A 23,143-nucleotide genomic window follows, 5' to 3' on the forward strand; every position below is an offset into this window, starting at 1 on the left:
AACAAGATGTGCTTTAACTGCAGACTGTCAGCTTTAATTTGAGGGTATTAACATCCAAATCAGGTGAACGGTGTAGGAATTACAACAGTTTGCATATGTGCCTCACACTTGTTAAGGGACCAAAAGTAATGGGACAATTGGCTTCTCAGCTGTTACATGGCCAGGTGTGTGTTATTCCCTCATTATCCCAATTACAATGAGCAGATAAATGGTCCAGACTTCATTTCAAGTGTCCTATTTGCATTTGGAATCTGTTGCTGTCAACTCTCAAGATGAGATCCAAAGAGCTGTCACTATCAGTGAAGCAAGCCATCATTAGGCTGAAAAAACAAAACAAACCCATCAGAGAGATAGCAAAAACATTAGGCGTGGCCAAAACAACTGTTTGGAACATTCTTAAAAAGAAGGAACGCACCGGTGAGCTCAGCAACACCAAAAGACCTGGAAGACCCCGGAAAACAACTATGGTGGATGACCGAAGAATTCTTTCCCTGGTGAAGAAAACACCCTTCACAACAGTAGGCCAGATCAAGAACACTCTCCAGGAGGTAGGTGTGTGTATGTGTGTCAAAGTCAACAATCAAGAGAAGACTTCACCAGAGTGAATACAGAGGGTTCACCACAAGATGTAAACATTGGTGAGCCTCAAAACAGGAAGGCCAGATTAGAGTTTGCCAAACGACATCTAAAAAAGCCTTCACAGTTCTGGAACAACATCCTATGGACAGATGAGACCAAGATCAACTTGTACCAGAGTGATGGGAAGAGAAGAGTATGGAGAAGGAAAGGAACTGCTCATGATCCTAAGCATACCACCTCATCAGTGAAGCATGGTGGTGGTAGTGTCATGGCGTGGGCATGTATGGCTGCCAATGGAACTGGTTCTCTTGTATTTATTGATGATGTGACTGCTGACAAAAGCAGCAGGATGAATTCTGAAGTGTTTCGGGCAATATTATCTGCTCATATTCAGCTAAATGCTTCAGAACTCATTGGATGCCGCTTCACAGTGCAGATGGACAATGACCCAAAGCATACTGCAAAAGCAACCAAAGAGTTTTTAAGGGAAAGAAGTGGAATGTTATGCAATGGCCAAGTCAATCACCTGACCTGAATCTGATTGAGCATGCATTTCACTTGCTGAAGACAAAACGGAAGGGAAAATGCCCCAAAAACAAGCAGGAACTGAAGACAGTTGCAGTAGAGGCCTGGCAGAGCATCACCAGGGATGAAACCCAGTGTCTGGTGATGTCTATGCGTTCCAGACTTCAGACTGTAATTGCCTGCAAAGGATTTGCAACCAAGTATTAAAAAGTGAAAGTTTGATTTATGATTATTATTCTGTCCCATTACTTTTGGTCCCTTAACAAGTGGGAGGCACATATGCAAACTGTTGTAATTCCTACACCGTTCACATGATTTGGATGTAAATACCCTCAAATTAAAGCTGACAGTCTGCAGTTAAAGCACATCTTGTTTGTTTCATTTCAAATGCATTGTGGTGGTGTATAGAGCCAAAAATGTTAGAATTGTGTCGATGTCCCAATATTTATGGACCTGACTGTATATAGCCACATCCCTTTCCGGAGGTAGAGAAATTTTGGCCAAATTGTGCCTGGCGGACGCCCCATCACCTCAACGTCCGCCCTCTACCCCTCGTGTCTCTCCCATTTGGCATACTCCATCTCTACGGAGGGATAGGAGGAGAGTCCGACAAGAACCGGGTTGATATGACTATGCTGATTTGCCTATTACCCATGGTTTTGATAGTCCTTAGTCCTGGTCCACAGTTTACTATGACTGACACAAGAATCGGGATACAGGGATTTTGCTCATTTCTATCTCTTACACCTTTAGGATGTGCACTTTTGTGGTCACTGCTGGAATATTTCTGTGTTTCTGGAATCTATGTATGCTTTCTCGTTGATATCTGGATGTGTTAAGGCTTATCAAGGGTCCTCGGACCCTCTTAATACCATCCATTCATTCATGGCTTCCAAACTCTTGAACACATTACCCCACCCTGCCGCCTGACATGGCCGGAGGTGTCACCGCCCGATTGTGGGGTGGCAGCTCCGTTTTCCATGTTTTACTGAGACAGGGTTTGGGCTCATTTAGCCCTTTGATGTTTGAATTTTCTGTTTTTCAGGTATGGCAAATTGCCTGCCTGATCCATGTTTTTCAGTTATCCTCTTAATTGTAGGAGCTATTAAGGCTTCACTTCTATTGTTTTTTGTCTTTTCTCTTTTCAAAGCTTTAGTGCATGATGTTGGTTCTGTGCCGGTTTGTGGACGTCACGACCCCCATATTGGGGTCTGGATGTCCCCTAAGCTGGTACTACTGCCTGTTAATCTGTCTGATGTGGACTTGCGGGTCCTTATGTCTAGCCAGACAATTCTAGGAGATGTCTTTTCAATGTCTATTTTTATGCTGATAGTTACAACTTTTTTATGCTATGGTAATTCAATGTATTTCACATAATGTCCAGGGTTTTTTAACTTACCAAATAAGCGCAAAACAGCCTTTCTTCAATATAAGCGTCTAGGGGCTAAAATTATTTTATTACAGGAAACACACTTTACAGCTGCAAAACATCCAACATATTTTCATAAATCCTATAGGCAGGGGTGTTATACCTTACATTCCTCTAAAAGTAGAGGAGTAGCCATCTTTCTACATAATTCATTCCCCTTTGAGGTTCAACATGTGTATCGTGATCCGGACAGTAGGTTTATCATTCTTAACGGCACCCTCTCAGGTCGAGAACTCACGACTGCTAATATCTATGCACCAAATTCAGCACAAGCTTCCTTTTTTTCTAAAATTTTTTGATGTTCTGGAAAGGTTTTTGTCCCCCCATCTATTGGTGGGTGGTGATTTTAACCTGGTAGCAAACCCTCTTTTGGACCGAAGCTCCTCCTCGCACTCCTCCCAGGCTTTCCCAAAATCCCTTACTAAAAAACTAGATGCCCTCCAATTGGTGGATACCTGGAGGGCGCATAATGCGGGAGCCAGGGATTACTCATTTTATTCTCACCCACTTGACTCTTATGCTAGATTAGACTATATCTATTGTACCCCTATTTTACTATCTAATTCTAGGACAGCTTGCATCCACTTGAGCCCCTGGTCGGATCACAATTTTATGGCATTATCCATCACATTTATAGGATTGGCACCTACCCCCTTCTCTTGGAGACTTAATGATTCTATGCTTACTGATCCTGACTCTCGCCAAGAGGTGGTTACGTCTATCCAGGAATATTTTCAGTCTAACTCGACTCCTGATAGATCTTCAACCCCACTATAGGTAGCTCATAAGGCGGTCCTACGCGGCGGCCTTATCTGTATGGCTTCATCCAGAAATAGAAAAAGATGGCAGCAAATTCTACTTCTTACCCGAGAATTAGAAGCACATTATAGAAGTCATATTGCAAATCCATCTCTTCTTAATAAACAGTTATTGTCCCAAAAGCGCTTAGAATTGAATACCCTGCTTTCCCAAAAGTCTGAAAAAGCTCTCCGCTGGTCGAAGGCCTTGTTCTTGTTACATAGCAACTCAGCATCCACTATGTTTGCAAGGAAATTGAACCACTCTCTGCACCCCCACGTTTATAAGTTACGCACTAACTTGGGCGCTATTTCATCTCTACCTCAGGAAGTTTTGGGTATTTTTGAAAACTTTTATTCTAACTTATTAGCTCCTCCACAGTCAGATTCCGTTCCGCCATCCGACTCATGGCTGGATTCTATACCCCCCCTGCTCTTACATCTTCTCAGCTTGCCTCTCTTAATGCCCCCTGTACTTTGGAGGAAATAACCTGTGCGATTAGCGCGCTAAAGAGTTCTACTGCACCGGGTCCTGACGGATTCACCGCTAGTTATAATAAACATTTTGCCCCTATGCTGGCTCCCTATTTGATAACCTGATTTAATGATGTCTTGCAGGGGGGTAAGTTCCCTGAAGAGATGCTATTGGCTAATATGTCTTTAATACCAAAACCACAGAAAGACCAGTTTACCACAAAACTATTGACCAATCTCAGTAATGAATAACGATTTGAAAATATTTAGCCGTATTTTGGCAGACAGGTTGGCCCCTATTATCTCCTCTTTGGTTTCTCCGAACCAATCGGGTTTTATTCCTGACAGATTCATTACTGATAAACATTCGCCTCACACTAAATGTTATTCAAGATGCCAACTTACATTCTAAAGAGGTTCTGTTGATGAGTCTGGACATAAAAAAGGCTTTTAACAGTGTTCTTTGGCACTATTTATTTTCCTTGCTGCAGAAAATGGGCTTCAGTGACGAGTTTTTAGCTGGTATACGCGCTCTATACGACTCTCCTAAAACGAGAATAAGGCTTCCTGGCTGTAATTCTGAATTTTTTACCTTGGGTAGGAGGTACCCGTCAGGGCTGTCCTCTTTCACCCCTTTTATTTGCGCTGGTGTTGGAACCTTTGGCAGTAGCGATCAGATCACATCCGGATATTTCTGGCTACCCATTATTAGTTTCACATTTCAAAATAAGCATGTATGCTGATGATGTTATGCTTTTTCTTACTAACCCGTTAACTTCATTGCCTAATTTATGTGCCGTATTGAACGATTTTGCTATAGCGTCAGGTCTTACTGTTAATTTTACCAAATCAGTGATTATGCCTGTTAGTTAATGTTCCTGATCCCCCTAAGTGCATCTCTCCGTAGTTCTTTTCCATTTCGTTGGGCCATGGACCGGATATCCTATTTAGGTATTCATCTCACTCCCAGATACTCGGATATGTTTGCGGCTAATTATCCACCATGTGTATCACGTCTCTCTACTCTATTGAAGATTTGGCATGGTTACTCTATTTCCTTCCTGGGTAGAGTCACGGCGTTTAAAATGAATATTTTGCCTAAACTACTTTATCTTTTTAGAGCTCTTCCAATCCCGGTCTCGAAAACAATTTTGGACCACTTTCAGCGGACTATCAACAAGTTTATTTAGGGTAATAAGCGTCCACGTTTTGCTTCATCCATTTTGTACCGCTCACAACGGATGGGAGGCCTCGGCCTTCCCAATTTTTGGCTATATTACCTCTCGGCTCGTTTTGCGCAACTATCACAATGGGAAACTATTAACTCTCAGATCCCATGGATCAAGTTTGAATCTCAGTCTATATGCCCATTCTATTTACTGGGTATTTTGTTGTCCAAAATTTCCCCCCGCTCTCTTACTTTTCATAACTCTATAGTGACCCATTCACTGACACTTTGGTCAAAATACAAATCTAAATTGAATCTGGTCTCTTCTATTCCCCCAGGTGTTTCACTTTTTGGTGATCCTACTTTTGTTGCAGCTTTTTCTTCCCCTCAAACGTTTCGTTGGTGGTATGATCGCTCTTTTATCAGATTATCTGATTTTCAAAGAGGAGGATCTTATATTACCTTTGATATGCTGCGCATGCTTTTTGATATCCCTCTTCGTGAGTACCATCGTTACCGACAGATTAGACATTTTTTTGGTTCACACTTTGGCCTTGTGCCATCTTCTCCAATTTCCTTTTTTGAACGTATCAGCCGTGACTCTCCTAGGGGAAGGGGTCTTATTTCTGATCTTTATCACCAATCTTTGATCTGTCTTTTTCATACCCCCCCCCTATATAGACAAAAATGGGAGGAAGATAGTGGAATCACTTTTTTGGATGAGGATTGGGATTCCATGGTGGATAAACATATGCAAGTGTTCTCGATCTCTTTCTATTCGTGAGACGGCCCTCAAGGTTTTAACTAGATAATATTATACCCCATCAAGACTACATGTACTGTTCCCACAAACGTCCCCTTTATGTTTCCGGGGCTGTGGCCTCATAGGTACTTTGGTTCATATATTTTGGGATTGCCCGACCATATCTATTATTTGGTGCAAGATATCTGAGGTGGCTACCTCACTGGTGGGTACCCGGTACGATTATCTTTACAGACCTGTCTATTGAGGGCTCATATCCCGGGGGTCTCTGATGCCATTATGAGATTGATACATACTACCGTATTTGCCGGCGTATGAGACGACTTTTTGACCCTTGAAAATCGTCTCAAAAGTCGGGGGTCGTCTTATACGCCGGTACACATGTTAGGGGGGCTGCGGCATTAAGTACAGGGGTTTGCAGGGGCTGACGTCTCTTACCTGGATCCAGTCCCACGACGATCCGGTCCAGGAAGCGCGGCGTCTCCTTCAGTTCGGCCACTGGATGTTCGTGCGGCTGCGCGGCTCCGCCTCCTCACCGGTGATTGGCCGCCAGAACTGTAGCTCAGGAAAGGCACACAGGCGGCCAATCACCGGCGAGGGGGCGGAGCCGAGCGGCCCCGCGAAAATTGAGTGCCGGAGCAGCAGGTAAGTGCTCTGTGTAGAGGTGCTGCTGCAACCACATATGCTGGCTGCAGCAGCACCATACGAGAACAGGGTCAGCAAGTCTCAGTGGGAGGAATAGTGCCCCATCATTGGTGTCACTGATACCAATGATGGGGCACTATTCCTCCCACTGATACCAACGATGGGGCACTATTCCTCCCACTGACACCAACGATGGGGCACTATTCCTCCCCCCCACTGACACCAACGATGGGGCACTATTCCCCCCCCCACTGACACCAACGATGGGGCACTATTCCTCCCCCCACTGACACCAATGATGGGGCACTATTCCACCCCTCACTGACACCAATGATGGGACACCATTCCTCCCACTGACACCAATGATGGGGCACTATTCCTGCCACTGATACCAATGATGGGGCACTATTCCTGCCACTGATACCAATGATGGGACACCTATTCCCCCCACTGATACCAATGATGGGGCACTATTCCTCCCACTGATGCCAATGATGGGGCACCATTCCTGCCACTGATACCAATGATGGGGCACCTATTCCCCCCACTGATACCAATGATGGGGCACTATTCCTCCCACTGATACCAATGATGGGGCACTATTCCTCCCACTGACATCAATGATGGGGCACTATTCCTCCCACTGGTGTGCATTGGAAGAGGGGTAGTCTTATACGGCGAGTATAGCCCAAACACTACATTTTAGCAGGAAAAGTAGGGGGGTCGTCTTATACGCCCAGTCGTCTTATACGCCGGCAAATACGGTATATGTATTGCCACTTTATGGTCTATTGCCTTACATTGGAGGTCCAATTCTGTACCCTTGGCCTCCGTTTTACATAGAATTGATGCTGTAATGCTCATGGAATGTATTCATTATACCCTACTACAGATAAGATGCATTTATTTGATAAAAAAATGGGAGTCATGGAGGGATTATAGACATTTATTGCATAATTAATAACATTCCCAATGAAAGTTGACTGGCATATACTGTTGACAGATGTATCATTCCATCTACCTTATCTACATATTTCATGTACTTGCAACCTACTATTTTCTATTTCTTCTCTTTCTTTCGTTAATATACTTTTCTGCATTGTACTTTTCAAAAGTGCCTTGTTTTTGCTGTAAGTATCATTTGAAAATGTACTGTTTTACAGTCTACTTTTGTACAATAAAACCGTTTGTAAACAAAAAACAGCACAAAGCACAGTTAACCCTTTGATTGCCCCAGATGTTAACCCCTTCCTGCCCAGAGTCATTAGTACAGTGTCAGTGCTTTTTATTAGCACTGATCACTGTATTAGTGTCATTGGGATGTCAGTGGCAGTTAGTTCCCACACATTGTCAGAATGCCCACCACAGTCCCGCTATAAGTCGCTGATAACCGCCATTACTAGTTTAAAAAAAATTAAAATAAAGATTCCAGTATATATAATCCATTTGTAAATGCTACGATTTTCATGTAAACCAATTAATATACAGGTGAAACTCGAAAAATTTGAATATCGTGCAAAAGTTCATTTATTTCAGTAATGCAACTTAAAGGTGAAACTAATATATGAGATAGACTCATTACATGCAACGCAAGATAGTTCAAGCTGTGATTTGTCATAATTGTGATGATTATGGCTTACAGCTCATGAAAACCCCAAATCCACAATCTCAGAAAATTAGAAGATTAAATGCAATCAATAAAACAAGGATTGTACATAGAACAATATCGGACCTCTGAAAAGTATAAGCATGCATATGTACTCAGTACTTGGTTTGGGCCCCTTTTGCAGCAATTACTGCCTCGATGCGGCGTGGCATGGAAGCTATCAGCCTGTGGCACTGCTGAGGTGTTATGGAAGACCAGCATGCTTCAATAGCGGCCTTCAGCTCTTCTGCATTGTTCAGTCTCATGTCTCATCTTTCTCTTGGCAATGGAGGTCAGGCGAGTTTGCTAGCCAATCAAGCACAGTAATCCCACAGTCACTGAACCAGGATTTGGTGCTTTTGGCAGTGTGGGCAGGTGCCAAGTCCTGCTGGAAAATGAAGTCCGCATCCCCATAAAGCTAGTCTGCGGAAGGAAGCATGAAGTGCTCCAAAATCTCCTGGTAGATGGCTGCGTTGACCCTGGACTTAATGAAGCATGACTCCCCAAATCAACACAGACTGTGGAAACTTCACACAGGACTTCAAGCATCTTGCAGTGTGTGCCTCTCCATTCTTCCTCCATACTCTGGGTCCTTGGTTTCCAAATGAGATGCAAAAGTTGCTCTCATCAGAAAAGAGGACTTTGGACCAATGAGCAACAGACCAGGTCTGTTTTTCTTTAGCCCAGGTAAGACACTTCTGACGTTGAGCGGCTTGACAAGAGGAATACGACATTTGAAGCCCATGTCCAGGATCCGTCTGTGTGTGGTGGCTTTTGATGCACTGACTCCAGCCTCAGTCCACTCCTTGTGAAAGTCCCCAACACTTTTGAATGGCCTTTTCCTGACAATCCTCTCCAGGCTGCGGTCATCCCTGCTGCTTGTGTACCTTTTTCTTCCACACTTTTCCCTTCCATATAACTTTCTATTAATGTGCTTTGATACAGCACTTTGGGAACATCCAACTTCTTTTGCAATTACCTTTTGAGGCTTTCCCTCCTTATGGAGGGTGTCAATGATGGTTTTCTGCACAACTGTCAGGTCAGCATGATTGTGATTCCTACCAAACCAGACAGAGAACATTTAAAGGCTCAGGAACCCTTTGCATGTGTTATGGCTTAATTAGCTGCTAAGAGTGGGACACTTTGAGCATAGACTATTGCACCTTTTCACAATATTCAAATTTTCTGAGATTGTGGATTTGGGGTTTTCATGAGCTGTAAGCCATAATCATCACAATTATGACAAATTACGGCTTGAACTATCTTGCTTTGCATGTAATGAGTCGATCTCATATATTCGTTTCACCTTTGCATTACTGAAATAAATGAACTTTTGCATGATATTCTAATTTTTTGAGTATCATCTGTACACTAATTGGGATTTTTTTTTTTTTTTTAGCAAAGACATGTAGCAGATTACATTTTGGTCTAAATTTATGAAGACATTTGATTTTTAAATTTTTTTTACTGGATATGTTTTATAGAAAAAGTCAAAAATATTGTTTTGTTTTTTTTTTTCAAAATTGTGATCAAATACCACCAAAAGAAAGCTCTATTTGTGGGGAAAAAAAGGACATACATTTAATTTATGTAGAGCGTTGCATGACCGCGCAATTACCAGTTGAAGTAACAGCGCCGTACCGCAAAAAATGGCCTGGTCAGGAAGGGGGGAAATTCTCTGGAGGGCAAGTGGTTAAACCCCAAGATAAGCAAATATTGCTTAAATACAACAGGCATGCATATTCTTACTTGAATCTTTGTGTATTTCTTCCAGATCTGTGCAGTAATTCAGCATGATACTTCACCTCTGTGCAGAAGCGTAACATGCTACTAAACCCATGACTCTGCATTCAATATATCTGGTCTCACACAGTACATGGACATGCAATTATTTCTATCAGTGTCTGGCCAAGCACTGGTTAAAGCTTCTAGGAGGAGTATTCATTCTCCTCTGACTGTCCTATGTTGTGCAGAGAGACTGGTCTTGTATGCACCCTTCTGTTTTCTGCACAGGCTATTTGCAGCAAAGTCTGCAACTTTTACAAGGTGATATCTGTATTTACAAAGTCATCTGGTGCATACAAAATGAGTGTTCCTTTGTGTCTGATCAGTAATACCTTAAAAGGTTGTCCCCCTCTGTAATGTACAGCGCTGAGTAAAGTATTGGCGCTTTACAAATACTGTATAATAATAATGCCTGGAATTTATCTTTTAATACAGGAATTAAATAAATTTACCTTTCTTATCTAAAGTATCTTGATCAGCCAAAGAATCACTACCATCACTTTCATACATGGCCTCAGTGCTTTTAACCACTGGCTGCTCTCTGTACACTTCACATATTTCTGGCTGTTTATCTGCAAAGCAAAAGACACAATTAAGGTTTCCTGCAAAAAAAAAAAAAAAAAATGCCCCACCCTCCACTCCAGAACCATTGCACAATTATTGGTTTTTCAGACGTGAACACCACATGTACTACAAGAAAAAAAATGACAAAGATTCACTCCAGTGCATAAAGCCATGAAAATACAAATTTAGCTCTGATGTTCCAGTAAAAGTATGGCAAAACAAGCATAACAATTTTTTGAATTCACTCCTTTCCAGAGGTAATGACAATGTGACCGCTGCAGGAACAACATAAATCTGCATATGTGGAGGGTTCCCCTTTGGAAATGGGACCAATAAGTAAATTAACTGGCTAAGGGCTCATGCAGAGAGCTGCATAAAACATGCTATATTATTAGAAAACATTTTTTTTCTTTCAACAGATCTGAATGCAGATGTATTGCTTTACAGTATATGGGTCCAAACACACAGCATATCTACACATAGTTATGGCCAAAATTATTGGCACCCCTGCATTTCTATCAGATAATGCACCACTTTCGTCCAGAAAATTGTTGCAATTACAAGAGTTTAGGCATTCTCATGTTTATTTCTTTTGTTTGTATATATGACATAAAAAAAAGAGAAACAAAAAGATAAATCTGACATATTCCACCCAAAACTGCAAAAATGGACTGGACAAAATTATTGGCATCTTCTCAAAATTGTCAGAAATTGCATTCCAAGTTTGTGATACTTCTGTAATGTGTAATTAAACTCACCTGTATCAATTAAAAGGTGCCGACAATATAGAAAACACACCAGCAGCCAGGTAAAATGGTGAAAATTTGACTTTTGCCGGCCATAAACGGTTCGTTTATCAGCCGACTTTTCGGACGAAAAACGAAAAAAAAAAATCGGTAGTTCTGTTGCCACCAGTGCTTACGAAAATCGTCAGTTTTTCGTAAATTTTCCAGCATGACTGATAAAAGAAACGAGGAGGAACCGCAAAAATCGGCCGACGACATTGCCCCACTAACGGTGCGAATATCGGCTGACTGTTTCGGATGAAAATTCGGCCGATAAATGAACCGGCTATGGCCTACATTAGCCTTTCTGTTGTGTGCCTCTGTGTGCCACATGGAGCATGGAGGTGAGAAAGAGCAGCAAAGAAGTGTTCTCAAATCCTCAGACAAAAATAGTGGAAAAGCATGGACATTCTCAAGGTTACAAGTCCATCTCCAGAGATCTTAATGTTTGTGTCCGCAACACTGTCAAGAAGTTTACAGCCCATGGTGCTGTAGATAATCTCCCTGGACATGGACAATAGATAAAAATTGATCAGAGATTGCAACGGAGGATTGTTCAAATGGTGGCTAAAGAACCTTGATCAACTTTCAGACAAATTGAAGCTGACCTTCAGGCACGGTACAGTTGTGTCAGCTCCCACTAAATGTTGCCATCTGAATGAAAAGGGACGCTATGGAAGGAGACAAAGGTGGACCCCACTGCTGAGACAAAGCCAGATTGGAGTTTGTCAAAACATAACCTAAGGAAGCCAAAATCTTTTTGGGAGAATGTGCTTCGTGGAAAGATTAAACAAAATTACAGCTTTTCGATAAAGCCCATCATTCTACTGTTTTCAGAAAAAGAAATGAGGCCTTTAAAGTAAAGAATACAGTCCCTACAGTCAAACATGGTGGAGGTTCACTGATGTTTTGCTGCTTCAGGCACTGGATGTCTTGACCGTGTGCATGGCATTATAAAATCTGAAGACTACCAAAGAATTCTGTGGTGCAATGTTAGGCCCAGTGTCAGAAAGTTGGGTCTCTGTCGGAGGTTATGGGTCTTACAGCAGGACAATGACCCAAAGCACACATCAAAAAACACCCAGAAATGGTTTCAGACAAAGCGCTGGAGAGAACTGAACTGACCAGCAATAAGTCCAGATCTCAATCCCATATAGCTCCTGTGGAGAGATCTAAAAACAGCAGTTGGAAAAGGAACCCTTCCAATCTGAGAGACCTGGAGCAGTTCGCAAACGAAGAGTGGACACAATTCCAGTAGAGGGGTATAAGAAACTCACTGATGGCTATGGGAAGCAATTGATTCCAGTTATTTTTTGCAAGGGGTGTACTACCAAATATTAAATGGAGGATGCCAATTTTGTCCAGTCCATTTTTGGGGTTTTGCATGGAATGTGTCAGATTTGGCTTTTTGTTTCTCCACTTTCTTGTATCCTACTAATACAACCAAAATAATTAAACATGAGAATGCTTAAACATTTGTAATTGCAAACATTTTCTTGGCAAAGTCGTGCATTATCTGCCAGAAATTCAGGGGTGCCAATATTTTTGGCCATGACTGTATATATATAAGAAAAAAAAAATCTGTGTCTGAGGTCCTGCATATGAACTATAAATTATGCTTTATGCTTGTGCTAGCTTAGTACACTACTTCTGAGCCGCCTGCCTCCAAGCAACAAGGATGCTAAAGCAGATTGCCTCAGAAATCATCTGCATCCTAGCAATATTATCCTGCATCCCAGCTTTAAAGTTAAACCCAAGATAAGCAAATATTGCATACATACAAGAGACAAATGTTTTCTTAAGCTGGATATACACGCTTTGTTTTTTTTTTTTCGCACAGCCAGCTGAAACCTATTCCTCCATCCACACAATAGAGAAAACAGGTGGCGCACACACCTAGTGTATTATCCAAGGTTTATTGTAGGAATGAAATAATAAAAACATACTCACAGACGAAGCATGTATCTAAAAAGCATAGAAAAATGACAATGGCCACAACGGCGGGCAAGGTGTTCTCACTGTCAGTGCGGTCAAATGGCTAACTCGTTACGGGGACGAATCCCTTTCCGCAGAGCTGATGACCAACCTCTGATGCTGATGTATGGACAGAAAGAGCCTCGCTGTTGAGGTGAGGTGAATGGAAGAATCCTCCCCACTGTTATTGTATTCTGACAGCAGAGACTCCCTCATTGTCAAGATACACTGATCAGCACTGCAGCTGTTTGGCTGCAGGGGCTTGTCGCAAATGCGCGCATCAGAGATGGACGCGGTTCAACCATTTTGGCTTCAACCTCCATCTTGGCGGAGGAATTGACCCTCCTGATATATGTTATTCCCTCATTCTCATTCCCCCCTCCCTTCCTGAGAGGCACAGTGACAGATGTGTGTGTGTTAAAAGTGTCACAGGCCAGATCCCAGCAGGGAGCCACATGGTGCCCCACTGCCCAGAGAACATGTGTAATTTCACACCTTGTGAAAAGATAACAGAGCCTTCCCAGGAGTTGAAAGGGACTCTGGGCTAATAAACTTAATTCAGCATAGGTGACAGAATTAGATGAACACTTCTCAAATCAATTTTTCCCCTATGTCTCATATCTTGGAATATGAGAGACCTACATAAAAATCGGACCCCTCATCAGATGGCCAATGAGCAGACGACCAGTTTGATGGGAAGCCCGAATATAGAACTAGCGAACCGTGCCACATATAATTTCATAATTCATATCTAAATAATCCTCAGGCTTATCTGCATAATAAAATACCCGCGGGTAGACTGTTGCTTGTGCAGCTGGAACGTTATGGAACAGAATATGAATTAGAAAAGATGTTGCCCCCAGTTTAGGGTCCCACCTGCCGGCCCCTCCCTGCACAAGGGATTGGTTTGTTACTTCAGAACCACCCCCTGCCGGGAAACTTTAAACCCGGCTGTCAGGCCTAAGAGAGTGAATTGAAGGCATCTCCCATTTTTCCATCGTAACAGCAGGAGATCAAAGCACCATTCTGCTCTAAAAAACATGGATCTGCTTACATCAAAGGCTTACTGGCAAGTAACTTAACCCTTTAACTTCTCTCTGTTATCTTTTTGCTGTACTATGCTGTTTCATGTATATATACACACATACATATATACACACACATACACAGTGTTCCAAATTATTATGCAAATTATATTTTTCTAATTTACCTAAATAATTGATGTAAAGAACAGTCAGCATAATTCTCATGTTATCAACTATTAAGAGTACAATTCACATTTTATTGAACAAACCTCCTAATAACAGTATTTTTGTTAAACATAAAAAACTTACAATGCACTGTTCCAAATTATTACGCACAGTATGTTTCAAAACACTTTATAGGTGGTAAAGAACTGAAAATTGTCATTTGTTGTGTTTGCAGCATATTTACTGAAATCAAAAGCTATTTCAATCAAACTTTTAACTTTTTAAACATTTTAACAGGTCACGTTACATTGTAACATAGGACCCCTTATTTGATAGCAGCTTCACAAGTCTTGCATGCATTGAGCTTGTGAGTTTTTGCAGTTTCTGCTTGAATTTGTTTGCAAGATGTCAGAATAGCCTCCGAGAGCTGCTGTTTGGATGTAAACTGCCTCCCACCTCATAGATCTTTTGCTTTAGGATGCTCCAAAGGTTCTCAATAGGATTGAGGTCAGGGGAGGATGGAGGCCACACCATGACTCTCTCTCCTTTTATCCCCATAACAGCTATTGATGCAGAGGTATTCTTTGCAGCATAAGATGGTGCATTGTCATGCATGAAGATGATTTTATTACGGAAAGCATAGTTCTTCCTTCTGTACCAAGGAAGAAAGTGGTCAGTCATAAACTCCACATACTTTGCAGAGGTCATCTTTACACCTTCGGGACCCTAAAGGGGCCGACCAGCTCTGTTCCCATGGTTCCAGCCCAAAACATAACTCCACCACCGCCTTGCTGACATCGCAGCCTTGTTGGAACAGGGTGGCCGTCCACAAACCATCCACTACTCTATCCATCTGGACCATCCAGGGTTGCACGGCACTCATCAGTGAACAGGACTGTTTGAAAAGTAGTCTTCATGTATTCTTCTGCCCAATGCAGCCGTTTCTGCTTGTGAGCATTGGTGATTGGTGGCCAAATAGAAGGTTTATGCACAGTTGCAAGACTCTGGAGGACTCTACACCTTGATGTCCGTGGGACTCCAGAGGCACCAGCAGCTTCAAATATTTGTTTGCTGCTATGTAATGGAATTTTAGCAGCTGCTCTCTTGATCCAATGCATGGATCTGGCAGAAATCTTCCTCGATGTGTCTTTATCTCTACGAACCCGTCTGTGCTCTGAATCAGCCACAAATCTCTTAATAGTGCAATGATCACGCTTACGTTTTCGTGAAATATCTAATGTTTTCATACCTCGTCCAAGGCATTGAACTATTTCACTCTTTTCGGCAGCAGAGAGATCCTTTTTCTTCCCCATATTGCTTGAAAATTGTGCTCTGCTTAATAATGTGGAACACCCTCCTTTAGTAGTTTTTCCTTAAATTGGGCTCACCTGCCAATCTAATTATCACAGGTGTCAGATTGTTTTCAGTGATCAAAAGAGCCCTGACACACAATGCCATCCATGAGTTAAACTGAAAAACAAAATATTTAATCTATGACACACTTAAATAGAATTTGCATAATAATTTGGAACAGGGTGTATATGTATAAAATGCAGCGCTAAATCATATAGTAAAACTTCCAAGAGTTTACACATAAGTGCAAACAAAGCATAAACATCGGTGAAATAATAAATGAATAAAGTCCATACAGTGAAAAATATAAGTGCTTGTATAAATCACAAAAAATGTGACAAAATATAGTCCATATATGTGTCAGTGGTACTGCAATACACAAAACAGCAACGTGTCCAACTCCAAAACAGTGCCAAGGAATCCAGTGAACACTCCACCATCACTATGCACTCACCAGAATGCTGCTCGTATAGTAGCAATGATCGATGGTCAATCATATGCAATATTTACAATCCTTAGCCAGAGATCATCCTAGAAGGAAAGCTCACCACACGGAGCCCAAAAGAACATTTATAGTGTAGTATTTATTAAAAAATGAAATAAAAACTTTTCATATGGAAACAGAGTATACATGAGTGAATACACATACCAAAATGGCCGCCGCTTTGAATCAAGAACACAGCGGTATGACATCAGCTCCACCCAATGTGTTTCGTGCGCATGCACGTCCTCAGGGGTATGTAGGAGCGAGAGCAATAATTCTAGCACCAGACCTCCTGTGTAACTCTAAACTGGTAACCTGGAAAGGCTTTTAAACCGTCACCTATAGAGATATTTGGGTATCGTAGTCTGGCGCCCCTTTGAAGCCATATTAAGAGTGTGACATGTTAGGTATCCATTTACTCAGCATACCATCTTTTATGTTTTATCAAAAAATTAGATGTTTGTGTGCACTAAAGTTCATTAGTTTTTTTTCCCAAAAAACTTGCATTTAAAAAACCACTGTGCAAATAATGTGTGACACAAAAAATTGTAACACCCACCATTTTATTTCTCTAGGGCCTCTTCTTAAAAAAAAAATTATATATAAATACATATATAAAAAAATAAATGTTTAAAGGTTCTAAGTAAGTTTTTAGCAAAAAATTATGATTTTTACAGGTAGGAGAGAAATGTCAGAATTGGCCAGGGTGGGAAGTACACGTCACCTACTGTTGCAATGCTGTATACTGCTACATCAGCTGTAAAAGAAATACTGTGGCATACTTACTCATCAAAAAAAAAAGAGAAAAAAGGTATACAAGAAAAAAATATCCTGCCAATAGCCCACTATGGCTGAAGACATTCTCTAATGTGTACACAAGAAAAAAAAAATATGTATCAGAGAAACACTTTCATCCCGAGTCTATATACCCATTTCATTTGGGACTTGCATGTGATCATTTCCAAGATACGAACATGCAAATTTCTAATATATTAAAAATTAGGCAAATCTGAAAACTGTTGGAAGCAAAGCCGGCCATATGTAACTTTTTTTTTCTGTTCAACCAGCAAGTTGAATGGGAAAAAAAAAGTCAGACTTCCCCATCCACATATTCAAGGTGGATGAGGGAATCCTCCCGTGAGCTATTGTATTTTTACGGGGAAACTTCCTCACCATTAGAATACAATGATCACTGTTGCCGGCTTTAGCAGGTGGAAGTGATCATTCAGTAAAAACCCATCAGGCTGGTTGTACACTAGATAGACTTGTATACCACCAGCCTACCCATACATGGATGAAAATTCGGCCGGTCCATCCATGTATGACTAGCTTAACACTAACAGTCTAATTATTCAGTCCAACACTTACCTTGATGTGCTAAAGTGTGTGAAGAAGCATTTTCTAAATCCTCGCTAACACAGCATCCTTCCACTTCCCCAGGATAGTCTGAAGAAAGGGCTAAATATGCACAAGAAAACACAAATCAAATAAATACCTGAATAAGCAAGATAAGGACTTTGAATGTAAAGAGTGCACAGAATGACGGGATCTCAACCTAGTCAAAGGCTACGGGGTCCATTTAGGACACATTATTATTATAGTAAGATGCTCCTTTTGGTAAATTGTAGAGTAAAAGGGAAAGATCCTAATACATCTAAATCTTGCAGTAAGTGCATTTTTTACCAAAATTAACAAAATGCTATCAGTAAAATGTAAAACCCATAAAAATAGGAGCTTGATTTTGAATGTCACAAGAGCACAAAAATGACATAAAAAAGGTAAGAAACATTTCAAATACCTTGTTCTTGGACCTGCTGTTCACTATCCAGTAATGGCACATCCCTGGTAATCTCAGGAACAGTATTTTCTGTCAAGTCTTCATTCATTACATCAATTTTACTTTCCCAAACTTGGTTCCATTGTTTGGCTTCCAAAGTCTCCCTGACATCTCGGGAACCCAAAGTTTCTTCACGTTCCTTTGTGTCCTTACTCCTCAAAAGCTCTGTAATTCCTATGAAGTCTTCTCTTGCTAAAATCCCTTCACTTTTTAGGTCTGAGCTCACTACAGTCTCTTCAGAGCACATGATGACTTCAACCTCAGCAGTTTCTTCACTTTGTACAAGACCTTCCACGGTAGCAGCATCTTCTCTTTGTAAACAGTCATCTTTCACTAGATCATCTTCGGGTCTTAGAATGACTTTGATAGATACAACCATAGATTGCACTGCTGTAGCAGCCCCAGCCTTTTCACTTTCACCAGTATCAGAAACCAATACAGGTTCTTTACTGCCCATGTAAAGGATAGTCTCCTCCTCTTTGATTTGACGAACGTGTGAAAAATCCTCACCATCTACAGTGTGCACAAGAGCGATAGCATCAACCTCTACACATTCATGATCACTATCAGCTACAAGCTCTATATTGTCCAAGTTATTGACACCCTCAACCCTGTCACTTTCACTAGTGTCTCTTACAGCTACAGCCTCTACCATGTCCACATAAGTGATCTCTCCAACTCCTTCACGTTCACCAACAGTTATAGCCTTTACACTGTCCTCATAAGTGATAACCTTAACCTTCTCACAGTCAGTAATGATACCAGTAGTAACAGCCTCTAGACTGTCCACAAAAGGGACCACCTCAACCCCTTCACATTCACCAATAGCTACAACCGCTGCCTCTTCACGTTCACCAATAGCTACAGCCTCTACCTCTTCACGTTCACCAGCAGCTACAGCCTCTACCTCTTCACGTTCACCAGCAGCTACAGCCTCTACCTCTTCACGTTCACCAGCAGCTACAGCCTCTACCTCTTCACGTTCACCAGCAGCTACAGCCTCTACCTCTTCACGTGCACCAGCAGCTACAGCCTCTACCTCTTCACGTGCACCAGCAGCTACAGCCTCTACCTCTTCACGTGCACCAGCAGCTACAGCCTCTACCTCATCACGTGCACCAGCAGCTACAGCCTCTACCTCTTCACGTGCACCAGCAGCTACAGCCTCTACCTCTTCACGTGCACCAGCAGCTACAGCCTCTACCTCTTCACGTGCACCAGCAGCTACAGCCTCTACCTCTTCACGTGCACCAGCAGCTACAGCCTCTACCTCTTCACGTGCACCAGCAGCTACAGCCTCTACCTCTTCACGTGCACCAGCAGCTACAGCCTCTACCTCTTCACGTGCACCAGCAGCTACAGCCTCTACCTCTTCACGTTCACCAGCAGCTACAGCCTCTACCTCTTCACGTTCACCAGCAGCTACAGCCTCTACCTCTTCACGTGCACCAGCAGCTACAGCCTCTACCTCTTCACGTGCACCAGCAGCTACAGCCTCTACCTCTTCACGTTCACCAGCAGCTACAGCCTCTACCTCTTCACGTTCACCAGCAGCTACAGCCTCTACCTCTTCACGTTCACCAGCAGCTACAGACTCTACCTCTTCACGTTCACCAGCAGCTACAACCTCTACCTCTTCACGTTCACCAGCAGCTACAACCTCTACCTCTCCACGTTCACCAGCAGCTAAAAACTCTACCTCTTCACGTTCACCAGCAGCTACAGCCTCGACCTCTTCACGTTCACCCGTAGCTACAGCCTCTACCTCTTCACGTTCACCAGCAGCTACAGCCTCTACCTCTTCACGTTCACCAGCAGCTACAGCCTCTACCTCTTCACGTTCACCAGCAGCTACAGCCTCTACCTCTTCACGTTCACCAGCAGCTACAGCCTCTACCTCTTCACGTTCACCAGCAGCTACAGCCTCTACCTCTTCACGTTCACCAGCAGCTACAGCCTCTACCTCTTCACGTTCACCAGCAGCTACAGCCTCTACCTCTTCACGTTCACCAGCAGCTACAGCCTCTACCTCTTCACGTTCACCAGCAGCTACAGCCTCTACCTCTTCACGTTCACCAGCAGCTAAAGCCTCTACCTCTTCACGTTCACCCGTAGCTACAGCCTCTACCTCTTCACATTCACCAGCAGCTAAAGACTCTACCTCTTCACGTTCACCCGTAGCTACAGCCTCTACCTCTTCACATTCACCAGTAGCTACAGCCTCTACCTCTTCACATTCACCAGTAGCTACAGCCTCTACCTCTTTACCTTCACTAATAACTACAGCCTTTACACTGACCTCAATCTCTTCACATTCACTAACAGCTACAGGCTCTACACTGACCTCAACCTCTACATTGTCCACAAAAGTAATAGTCTCAGCTTCAACACATGAAATGTCATCAACAGCTAATACCTCTACACTGTCCACAGTCCAAGTGATAGTCTCAAACTCAACAAGTTCTTCAATAGTTACAGGCTCTACAATGCCCTTATGAGTTATAGCCTCAGCACATTCAATGTCCACAAAAGCGATAGCATCAAAGTCATCATTTCTATCAATGTCACCAAACACAGCCCCAACACTGTCCACATGAGTCTTACCCTGAAATTCCTGACATTCACCAATGTCACCATCAGTTATAGCCTTTAAACTGTTCATAAAAGCAGTAACTTCAACCTCTTCACGTTCACCAAACACTAAAGCATCAATGCTGTCCACAGAAGTGATAGCCTCAACATGTTCACCAATAGCTACAGGCTCTACACTGTGCACAAATGCAATAGCTTCAAACTCTTTATGTTCATCAGTAGGTAAAAGCTCTTCATCATCCATGTAAATAACAGCTTCAACCTCCTCATGTATACCAGCATCACTGAACTCTAAAGCCTCTACACTGTTCACAAAAGTAACAGCTTCTTCACTTTCATCAACTTCACCTACTACAGCTTCCACGGTGTCTACATAGGTTGTATCTTCATCATTTTCACTTTCAGCAATGTTTCCAGTAGCTAGAATCTGTATAGCTGCATCCTCACTAACTACAAATGCTTGGTTTGTGACAAGACATGTACAAGTTGAAGGTTCACATTCCAAGGTGCCCTTTTCATTTTGCAAGACTTCAATTTTTTCAGTGTCTTCATTTTTTTGAACAGATTCAAGTGTTTTATCTTGCAAGGTATCGTCTACTGGTTCTTCACTTTCTATGACATCGCCAAATTCCAGACTGCTGCCACCATGACACTCATAGTCACCAGTTTCAATAACTATGACATCTTTGTGATCAATGATTTCCGCAAGTTTTTCATAAGATTGGTTATCTTTGCCTTCCACAAGGTGCTCAATACTCTGATCAACCTCTTCTTCTTTTATTCCTGAATTATAAAACCAATAAAAATGTTATTCTGAAATACTTCAGCCATTCTACCATACGTACCTCACACTTGCTACCATACCTCAACCTGTACATTGGGTCAGGTATTGACATTTTAACAAAAGCACTAAACACTCTGAACACTTTTTAAACCTATAATTAATACATTTCTAAGTATAGTGTTATATGTGTGGGGCATGTACCTCTGATAATAAATCTGACTGTAAATAGTTGACAGTAGATCTCAGGACTTATAGGCAGGACAGTCTTAAAGGAAAATAAGCTTACACTATTTGGATTCAGACCCAAAAGGACCGTCTACTGCCAGCAACCTATGCATTTTCCCAGTACAACTTACTTTGAAGTGTTGTCCTGTGATAGCCATGGAACGGATCTAAAAATCTGACACTCTCAAAAAAACAAAGAGAAAGCATTACCTCCAATGGCTAACTACAATAGAGGTCGTGAGCATTCAAGGCCGCTTTATCCATCTGAAGAAGAGGCTTTGTTCCTTGAAACCTTACTATGTCTTCTGCTGCAGTCATACATATACATTATTATGTCCATTACTTTTTCAAGAACTACTATTCTTGAGCATATATCACCATGTCTATAAATGCTTTTTTAAAGCCAAACTGCAGGAAAAACAATTTTTTTCTACATACTTACCTGTAAAAGTTATTAGTACATCATGGGACACAGAGAAGGCTATTCATGACTATGTAGGTTATAGGCCACCTATAGGTGAATGGACACTGGCCGACCAATCAAAGAGAGGAGGTCCTCCCCTATATAACCCTTCCTACACAGGAAGTACTTCAGTTTTTGTAGCAAGCAATTAAAATCCCAGAAAGAAGGGGCAGGACCTCTGTGTCACATCATGTACTCCAAGAAATGGATTTTACAGTTAAGTATGTAGAAAAAAATTTTCTTTATTGTACATCTCGGGACACAGAGAAGGCTATTCATGACTATATGGGTTGTCCCAAAGCAATAAGAAATTTGAGGGGAGGGTGACACCATGATGGCAACTGTCTATAATCCCTCAGGACCTACTCAGCCGCCCGTAAAATACTGCAGCCAAAGGCAGAATCCTCTGTGGCACTGACAGCCACCTGGTAGAACCTTGTAAATGTGTGAACCGAACACCATATAGTGGCCTTGCAAACTGCCTGAGCCACCGAAGCCTGATGGCGGATAGCCCAAGATACCCCCACACTCCTAGAAGAGTGTGTTTAACCCGAAAGGGTGGGATTTTATCTTTCAAATCATAGGCTTGAATAATCAAATGGCGGATCCAATGAGAAATAGTCACCTTGGTTGCCGCCTGCCCCTTCCTAGGCCCCTCTGGCAGCACATATAGAGCATCTGACCTCCTGACCTGGAGCTGTCACCGTCAAGAAGACCCTTACAGCACGTACCACATCCAATGTATGCAGAGATCTTTCTCTTGCTCACCGAGACTTAGGAAAGAATGAAGGCAGAACTATGTCCCGATTGAGATGAAAGCTGGAAACCATCTTTGGTAAAAAGCATGGATGAGGTTGCAACACCACCTTATGATGCAAAACCAAAAATGGTTCTCTGCAAGATGTGGCTGGCACTAGAAACAACACCTTATGAGTCAATAGGACCAGTGGAATCTCTCCAATAGGTTCAAATGACGGCTTTTGCAAAACCTCCAAAACCAAGTTCAGGTCCCGAGGACACAAAGGCAACCTGACAGGAGGAGCCATATGCATCACTCCTTTTTAATAAAGCATGGATCTAAG

The 23,143-nt window shown here is 42.2% G+C and overlaps 1 protein-coding gene across 1 annotated transcript in view; it reads right to left on the minus strand.

The window, feature by feature from the left end:
- The window catches only part of LOC149455752 (tudor domain-containing protein 15-like), a 92,597-nt gene that overhangs the window by 29,319 nt on the left and 40,135 nt on the right, over nucleotides 1-23,143 (minus strand). The window contains exons 4-6 of the mRNA XM_089685851.1: nucleotides 17,959-21,372; nucleotides 17,529-17,618; nucleotides 10,263-10,382 (exon numbers count right to left, since the gene is read on the minus strand). Of these exons, the coding sequence (XP_089541977.1) occupies nucleotides 10,263-10,382; nucleotides 17,529-17,618; nucleotides 17,959-21,372 (3,624 nt within the window). The remainder of the gene's footprint in view (nucleotides 1-10,262; nucleotides 10,383-17,528; nucleotides 17,619-17,958; nucleotides 21,373-23,143) is intronic.

The sequence above is a fragment of the Staurois parvus genome, unplaced genomic scaffold, assembly GCF_062004578.1.
Source record: "Staurois parvus isolate SC_StPar_1 unplaced genomic scaffold, SC_StPar_1.0 ptg000388l, whole genome shotgun sequence".
NCBI lineage: Eukaryota > Metazoa > Chordata > Amphibia > Anura > Ranidae > Staurois > Staurois parvus.